At 39.4% G+C, this 9,194-nt stretch overlaps 1 protein-coding gene across 7 annotated transcripts; it reads left to right on the top strand.

Annotated features, from left to right (window-relative positions):
• The first annotated feature begins 291 nt into the window (after positions 1 to 291).
• HRH1 (histamine receptor H1) lies at positions 292 to 8,456 on the top strand. 7 transcript variants are annotated; one of them, XM_085516971.1, is made up of 5 exons: positions 292 to 1,059; positions 1,594 to 1,847; positions 2,404 to 2,518; positions 2,922 to 2,972; positions 4,280 to 8,456. In XM_085516971.1, exon 5 carries the CDS (start codon positions 4,402 to 4,404, stop codon positions 5,803 to 5,805), a length of 1,404 nt encoding a protein of 467 aa, XP_085373097.1. In that variant the 5' UTR covers positions 292 to 1,059; positions 1,594 to 1,847; positions 2,404 to 2,518; positions 2,922 to 2,972; positions 4,280 to 4,401; the 3' UTR covers positions 5,806 to 8,456. The 7 variants fall into 7 exon arrangements, with proteins under 7 accessions (XP_085373097.1, XP_085373099.1, XP_085373098.1 ...); XM_085516973.1 differs by having other exon boundaries at positions 822 to 1,059; positions 2,409 to 2,518; XM_085516972.1 differs by having other exon boundaries at positions 822 to 1,156.
• The last annotated feature ends 738 nt before the right edge of the window (positions 8,457 to 9,194 follow it).

Genomic DNA, 9,194 nt, shown 5'->3' with positions numbered 1-9,194 from the left:
CACAAGATATAACAAAATATTCCTTTTGAATAGTTTTGGTTTTTTTTGTTTCTGTTTTTGTTTTTGTGCAATGCAATCCTAAAGAGGAAAATAAAAAAGTGAGGAAAAATAGCACATTTTTAGAGAAGACTGGAAATGGATAAGTTGCCTTCCCTGAGTTGAGAGAGCGGAAAAAAAGAAAGATGATGTGTATTATTAATACAAAACAGATGTAGTGGACACATGAAAGTCGCAAAAAAGTCAGTTCAGCTATGATATGCAATAATGTGTTCTAAATTTGAGATTTTTCAGGTCTTCAACTGTTCCAACTGTTCCACTCACAGCAGACTATCCCATAGTGAGATACTTAACACACACTGATTCTCAGAGGGGGAGCGATGACTCTGGGGCTTAATCAAGCACGAAGGTGACTGCAAAGATTTCTGTTGCTCCAGTGCTGGCTTTACTTCAGATAAATGAATCTCTTCACCTCCAAGAGCAGCTTTTCTTCCCACTGTAGACCACCGTAGACAACATGCCTCTCAATCTCCGCTTGTACTTTGGGATTCACACCTACCAGCAAGGATCTTCTGAGACTAACATCTCCAGAGCAGCTTCGTCTGCCCCTTCTCGGATGGGGTACACCGATCCCACCGAGGTCCCGCTGTCCGCCTTGAGCAAGGCTTTCCTCGTATTTTCATCGTCCAGAAAGACACGGTGAACTAGAATCAATTTGCTCTCGGTATGGTGCGAATTCCTGGTAACGACGCCTCACCGCCCGCTCCCGGCTGGGCGGACCCTACGCCGGGCTATTTCTCGGGGTACCAGCGCCCTCGGCCGGCACTGATCCGTGGAGGTAAATGTAGCGAGCAGAGTTGCAGCGCTGGAGCGCGACCCTTCGCAGAGGGGGCGGGCAGAACCAAGCTGTTCCTCGGGATGGACCGGTACTGAGTAAGGGCGAACCTTACTCCGCACTAGGAAGGACTGCTGCCAGCTCCGCAGCTCCGAGGCGGGACAGAGCATCCCACCCAAGGAGTGCAGCGAGGAAAAAGGGGGTCCCTCTCCCCGTATCGTCCTGCGGTGAGTGAACCAGGGCACGGCGGCGGGCGGGGGAGAAGGGAGCGGCGGCACCCTGCGCTCGGGGGACCGAGAGGAAGGGATTGCAAAGGAGCCGTGGGTAAGTCCCGGGTACTCAGCCACCAAAGCACTGTATCTTTACCTACCCTTCTCGAGGCACTTCGGCTACTCCTTATCCGAGCATCCCAGCCGGCAGCTGATTGCATTCCCCCCTCAGCACTGCAGCCTAGACAGCCCAGAGTCCCCAAGCAGCGGAGGGCTTCCCGTACGAGCAAATATTCATGGCTTTTCGTTTGCCATCAGCTGCCAGCCAGATGAAGAGCAGTTTGTTCCTGAGTGTTAACATCCCACAACTTTCTAACAGAAATCAAACTTTTTCAGGGAAAAAAATCTAGATACATAATTCTATGATTCTGTGATTTTGTAACCAGAGCATCCTGGGGGGGGACAGTTGAGAGGGGGTTGGGGGGGGGTATATTGGGGCCATAACTTACTCCAAAACTGTACTGTAAGCAGTTGTTCATTTTGTTTCCCCAGCCCTTCTTGTGCAGACACTGAGCGGGAATGATGAAGAGGAATTGGGCTTCTTAATTGAGCTGCTCCTCATTTATTACGTTTATTTGCAAGACGCCAGGCTCTCTAGCATTAAGAGACACTGATCTCTGCCAGTTCATTTTAACTGTGTGAGATCTAACAAGCAAATTATGACTGGAGAAGAGTGGGAGGTAGCTTAAAGGATCTGGTTCCAGTAAATATCTCCTTGTTGCTTTAGTGGCTTCCTCTGTAAAACAGTAAGTTTTCCCCTCCTTTCCCGCATTTCCTCTGAACTCAGAGAAATTATTCATAGATGTCTATCAGTCTTCACAAGAGGCTGACATTCTGTATCAGACAGTAAAGCTTCCTTTATCCAAACCCAATTCAGTTAATTGAGTTAGCTCTTCTGGTTTCAATGTTCACAATGAAATATAGGCCCACTGCTAAAGAGGATTGATCAAGAATGCCATAAGTACATAAGTAGTTGAGTAGACTACTGAATGCATGTATACTGTGACAAATACTATTTAGGAAAGTTCAGTTTTAGTACATAAAAATGAATGGTTAGTCATCAGAAGACAGCAGCATTATGGAGCTGGGGGTGGTATAAAATAATAAGACTTCCAATGGGTTTCCAAGTCTTACTTCATACAACCAGCATTTGAAAGACACTGAAGTTACATGTTCATAATATCTGCATTTAGGTTGCACTGGTAGCAATTCAGAATGGGATGTCTGAGATCCTCATTTAATAATATTGACTGTGCTGAGTATATTGTACGTAAAAAATTACTTCAGTTCTGTATTCTTCAGAACAGATTTCAGCTGTCCATGACAAACATTAATGAAGACCTTAAATAAAAGAAAGAAAGAAGGAAATGCACTGACAAGTGGATAGGACTACACAGTTTTGCTGAGGACTCTCCAGGTGGGCTTCATTTTAAACTTAATATGTCAAAGACAAAAATGTTGACTTCTGCCTTTGGTTGAAGACTCCAGTGGTAACCTCGCTGCACATAGCAAGATATTGATTGATATCAGGTTAGATGAGATTGTTAGGCTGCTGACTGGGTGTTTGCTCATATGCTTAACTTACTGCACCAGAGGACATGAATATTTTAGATGTTTGATTATAATATTAAAAAAAAAATAAAATTGATCTCTTTCAATTTTATATGCTATGCACAGAATTCACCATTTCATTGTTCACTTCAGGAGCCATTCTCTGAAAAACAATACCGGTGTGCTTGAGTTTCCCCACTTCCTTTTGTTCAGTTAAGCATCTCCAAGGTTGATTTCTTTGTTTTTTTTCTTTTCTAAATTGTTTTCAGAATGTTCCTATGTCAACAGCACAGAAGCCACTGCATTCACTGGTTCTGCTGGTAAGTAATGAGCCTGCAACTGTTTTCCTGCAAATTAAGGGTCTCCAGATTATGAACCACATCCAGACATTTTTTCTCTTTGAATAAGTAATGTTTCCCTAGCCAAGTTTCTGTCAGTAATTGAATGCCAGGAGATGTTTAGCAATTAGTTCCTGATACTATTCCTGTAGCTCTCATTAATTGTGTAGGCCAGTATTACTTATTTTCCCTTCCCCTAAAAAGCAAGTGAGGATTGGGAAAGACTACTGAAGCTCAGGGAAGCTATGGTGAAAAAGGAGAATATAGTGGCTTTGTCACTAAGGTGTATAGAAATGCACAGAAAAATACACTCCTGAACATGTCCTTTGTTTTCAACTATTAAAATATATTTCTAGGCATTACAATATATGGTTTTATATGCATCAGTACTGAACAAAATGAGAATTCAGATAAGCAGAATGTATTTTGGAGTATACCAACTCCAGAGATAGCAAAGACATATATGCTCTGTCCTTAATTATGCATGGAGAAATAATGCTTTCAGAAAGTCAATCCTAAGTTAAATCAAAGAATCCAAAACAAAGTTAAGAGTCCAGAACAAGGTAATGAATTAACAGACACTGGGTAAGCCTCTGTAAAAACTGTAAAAATTCATGTAGGCTTTCAACAGTCTGAATTTTTAAGAGAAAGAAAAGATGTGAGTTGCAATTAAGTATATACCATGAGTACACCAGGGAAAAAATTTAAGGGCCTTATACATGAATCGTGTGTGAAAGCCATGATAAGCCATTTATAGACATGAGTATTTACAGAATAAGACTTGTATGCTAGAAATTGTAACCATTCTTTACAGAATAAACTACTGTTTACAAAAAAAATCTTTGTCCCTTCACTATTACTCATTAACTTTTGAGCAGCTATAGAAGTTTAGAAGAGCATTTTGAGCCATTCTATATAAGCCAAACCAGACTTCATAGGTCTGGATTTGGTTTTGTTTTCTAGTTTCTATTTTGGTATGGTCTCCTCATATTTAAGGTACTGATTAGTATAAAATTATATGCTCATCTATGGAAATTAGTTAGGAAATACATCCATTTTATGTGTGTACAACTGAATACAACTTTTATCAGTATTTTCTGTTCACACCAGGATTTCTCCACACAAGAAAACTGTTCAGATGTACGCTAAGCTTCAGTAGTTTTCATATGAAATTTACATCTTAACTTACTCATTATGTAAAATATTATAGAAACGTGTCGTGTAGGGAAGACCTAAAAGGGAAAATGACAAGAACTACAGAGATTGAGCATATTTCTTTTCTTTTCCAGAGTTCCAGAATTAAAAATTACAAAGCAGTCCAACACATTTTCATCCAGGAGTGTAAATCAAGATTGAATTTCCAAGTCTGGGTCATCTTCTCTGATTTTCATTCTCTGTTCTTGTATAAAAGATGTCAAAAAACACAACAGAGAATTCAAATTACACTCACTCAGCTCTTCTAGGTTTTTTCCTGTCTAGCATTTCACTGATCACTGTTGTAATGAATATATTAGTATTATGTGCTGTGAAAACTGAAAAGAAGCTACAAACAGTTGGCAATTTATACATTGTTAGCCTCTCTATTGCAGATCTTATAGTTGGTGCAGCTGTTATGCCCCTTAATATTGTTTATCTCTTAAACCATGCGTGGACTCTGGGCTTAACAGCATGTTTGTTTTGGCTGTCAATGGATTACGTGGCCAGCACTGCATCTATTTTCAGTCTCTTCATTTTATGCTTAGACCGTTATCGTTCAGTTCAACAACCACTGAAATATCTCCAGTATAGAACAAAAATGAGAGCATCGCTGGTGATTTTGGGAGCGTGGTTGCTCTCTTCTTTGTGGGTCATCCCAATCCTATGGTGGCGTGATTCTGCTAATGATGAAAAAAGTAAAGGAAAAACAAACTGTGAAACTGAATTCTCTCATGTCACTTGGTTCAAAGTGTTGACAGCCATTGTCAATTTCTATCTGCCTTCTATCATAATGTTATGGCTTTACTATAAAATATTCAGGGCTGTTCGAAAGCACTACCAACAACGAGAAGTTGTCAATGGATCACACTGCTCTTTCTCTGAAAACAAAAATGTAATTCACAGAAAGACAAAGGACACAAATATCTTACATGAAAATGCACCTCATAAAGACAAGCAAATGTTGTCTGAGTGTGAAAGTACAGCAGCAAAACTTCAGTTGACTAATTCTGGCAAGTCTTCAGTGGCTTTTGTTAGCAGCAGTGACAGCAAAGTGTTTAAATGTAGTTGTTTGCCTCTCACCACTGCCCAGTCTGAGCCAGATCTGGATAAAGCAGGAAAGAAGAGTGTGTGTGTAAAAAAGGACAATAACGATGAAGAGGACCCTCACTCACAGGACAGTGACTTAAGTGCAGCATCAGACAGTGACACTTTCTCAGAGAACACACCCTCTGGAGAGCAATCCAATCCTAATCCTGATAGAGAGTGCATTCCTCAGGAAAATACAGGGAACAGGGATTTCAGAGGACTGACGTGCCTGAGGAAAACCTGGCAAACCCTACATACTCGTTCCAAAAGTCATCTTCGAAAACAGCATGTGAGCAGGGAGTGGAAAGCAGCCAAGCAGTTAGGGGTCATAATGGCAGCCTTTATCCTGTGCTGGATTCCCTATTTTGTGTTATACATGGTAACTGTTTTCCAGCACCGTGAACAATTTTACAAATTACATATGTTCACCATATGGCTTGGCTATCTGAATTCCACCTTAAATCCGTTCCTGTATCCTCTTTGTAATGAGAATTTCAAGAAGACATTCAAAAAGATCCTTCACATTCAGTAATATCAGTCTGGCTTTTTTCTGAGCTAAAAGGCAACGCATAAAAATCAATCAAAGGAAATGTTCCAGTTTCGAAGGCGAATATTATGGATAAATTAGAAGGCTTTGGAAAACTACTTATAAACAAGTGTTAGTAACAGTGGGATGTGTGCATACAACAGCTTCAACACGTTTGAAGAACTAATTCTTATCAGGAATCTGAAAAGCTCAGTAGACAGTCTCAGAACCATTACACTGTTGCAAATATTTTATGATTTGAGATTCTCTCTTCCATCATACAGAAGAAAACTGAATGTACGAAAAGAGATCATCATGGATTATAAGTTATTCAGCTATAGAAAAGGCAGAAAGAGAGTACTGTTTCTGTGACCAGTCGAATGTCTTTTTCTCTTTTAACTTACTGCTTTAAACAGGGAACACACTGCTTGTGAAGAGAGATCTTCTGCAGAAGGAGGTACTTCGGTTAAAAAAGAAGCTTCTACTGTTTGAAAAAAAAATCTACCCCATCTATTTATAGATTTATTTGAACTTTGTCCAAATCATACACTTTTTTGAAAGTCATATTTTAACCGACAGTATCTAGTTAATATCATGCCTGCTTCATTTGTGCCAGTACATTTTAACTTCACTGAAAAAAAGTAGTATTGTTATGTTGTACACATTTTACTAAGACATTCAGAACTCAAGATAGGGTTTCTGAACTTACAGAATGTAGCTGATTATGGCCTATATGTAATTTATTCTTCCTATGACTTGGCGAACAGCCTAAGCGTGCAGCAGCAATGCTAATGCATATCTTTATGACAAGCAAACTCTTCTTGCTACAGTGAGACAAAATGCTAAGCAGTAACTCAAGCTTCTAAAATAGGAAATAAAATACACAAAGTATTTTTACCTTTCCTGTCCTTTACTTATATAAGTTGTGCTTTAAACTGTTAAATATTTAAGAAGAAACAGAATGATAGAATACTTATGGTTGGAAGGGGTCTCTAGAAGCCACTTAAATACAGCCTACAACTCAAAGCTGTGCTATCACAGTATCCTCATGGCCTCATTTAGAATTTCACGAATATACACGTGGAAAAAGGCTTCCTTTGAAAAAGCTAGAAGTCAGCTTTGACAGGGAGATTTGCAGGTAAGTTTCACCCTAGGAGCTCAAGTCATTCCCTTGTTAAGCCATCAATTTAACTTTCTCTAAGTATGAACAGCGCAGTGAAGTAAACCTTACTTTCCAATCAAAGGAAGAAAACAGTTCCTTAGCAAGAGAGTGCATAGTCACCTACATTACATGAGCTAACTTACCAGGCAGCTGATGATTAACAGCACAGTAACATCAACATAAACCAAAGTCTGCAGATTGGGAAGGAAGATGGAGAATTTAGACCAAGGAAATCTCTGGTCCCGTGTGATCCAAATATGTCAAGACAGTACATTTGTGGTACACAAGTGAAACATCCATTTCTAAACTGTGATGGAACCAAGTGAAAGAAACATTTTGAGCAAACACTAAATCTGACCTCTGGGGCAGAATTGCTATGGGACTGCCATTACACTGTCAGTTTTAAGAAGACCAGAACAAGATAACTTTGCCTGTTGCAGGGGCCTGCTTTGCAGGGGGACTGGATTCAATGATCTCTAGAGGTCCCTTCCAGCCCCTACAATTCTGTGATTCTGAGATTCTGTGATATCTTTAGCAGCAGATGTCGTATTTGTATATAATGGTGAACTTCATTTATTGGTGAATTTTCCATATTTTTTAGGAAGGGTGACTAGTGAAGCATCCTGAAAGTTCAGTGTGGAAAGAATATATTCTCATTGTCGTTTTGCTGTGTTGATGAATTTACCACTTTTAGAATGTTTGTTTGCTTCTGAAATAGCCGTTAGTTAACTTAACAACAAAGGTCTGACAGAACTGGAGCTGTTTTACCAGAGTGCTGTCATGAGTTTGGTGGGAAAAGTTATATGGATGTTATGGATAATATCTATTACATCAGAAGAGAAAAACTGTGATAGTTGCAGGAGTAATTATCAATTCTGTGTTCTCACTGATCTTGAGATACTTAGAGTCTTTCTAAGTCTTTCTTTTTCGCCCATTTTGTAAGTGAGCGTGACAAGACAGAACAATTAACACCAAAGACATTTGCATCATGCTTATTCTTTTTTGATACAATACACTAAATAAATGCAAAGTATTATTACCCTTTCTGTTTTATATCTGTTAATTAAATGCCTGAATGTCAATAGATGTTTTAAAAGTAAATGAAGGCCTAGTATCTCTGCAGTTTTCTAAGTAGTTAGCTTGGTATTTGGAAAAATGCACTAAATTAATTAACATAGTCTAGTGTATCAAACAAGGTTCAGAGATTGGTTAAATTTGATCTTAAGTAGTATTTAGGAATGGCTACAACCAGAGAACCCCACTGTAGAAAAAAAACTATGCCAAAATAAACAGACAGATAGAATATACAACTAGTAATATTCATTCAGAAATTGTGGCAACGTTTGCACTGCAGGAACAGTGTCTGTGCAAGTAACAAAACAAACCTTCTTTTAGACTGCAGAGCAGCAAATATTGAAACACACGCTGTTATTCTGGTATGATTAAAACTATTCAAGTACAAAAGAGCTGAAAATAAATAAATAACCTGCCTGGATGTGTTGGTTTTGTTTTGTTTTGTTTCTATGTCCTGTCAGTTTTATCCATAACCTAAATGTGACAATTACAAAGATGGGGAAAGTTGTCATAATAGACCTGTGTGATGTGGTAAATAGAATCGGTAATAACAAAACAGGAAAATTGGAGACTTCCTGTCTTAAGCTTCCAGTTAGCAAAGTACGTGGCAGGATTTATCGGTTTCTTCTACTAAGAAGCAGAGAATAGCAAATCAGGGTAAGGAATGAAGAAACCTACTGCCATGTGGGGCCAAGCCTTCAGGCGTGGTTTCCTGCAAACATGTTCAACATTTCCCAGTTAATAAACAAGGTCAGAGGACTCACACTTTTAAGTGAACATAATGAATTTCTTGGACTGAAATTCGACTTTGTTGAGGATGTGGTTAGAGCAGCCAACTTTAAGAAGCAGAAAAGTGTACTCACCCTTCCATGTTTCTTTGTGCCAATAAGGACATCTAGTGGGAAATGAGAAGAATTGTGGGATTCTGTATCAAGTATGACATAGCTTGCAAGTTTATTAAAGAAGGGCTGCAGTTTGGAAGTGGATCGTGCCATTTGGTCCGTGTTTCATTCTCGTATTATTTAACCCCTGCAGAGCTGCCATCCAGGGAGTCCCCATCCTACAGTGATGTAGCAGGTAACGTGCAGGGTTAGTGTCTTTCAGGTACAGCTTTCCCATTTGATGTGGCTTTGCTGGCCTTGGTGAGGCTCCTCTCGGA

Source organism: Coturnix japonica, chromosome 15, assembly GCF_054131305.1.
Source record: "Coturnix japonica strain WE chromosome 15, WE-NBRP24, whole genome shotgun sequence".
NCBI lineage: Eukaryota > Metazoa > Chordata > Aves > Galliformes > Phasianidae > Coturnix > Coturnix japonica.
Note: the sequence above shows the minus strand (reverse complement) of the source record. Positions and strands in the feature narration are given on the sequence as shown.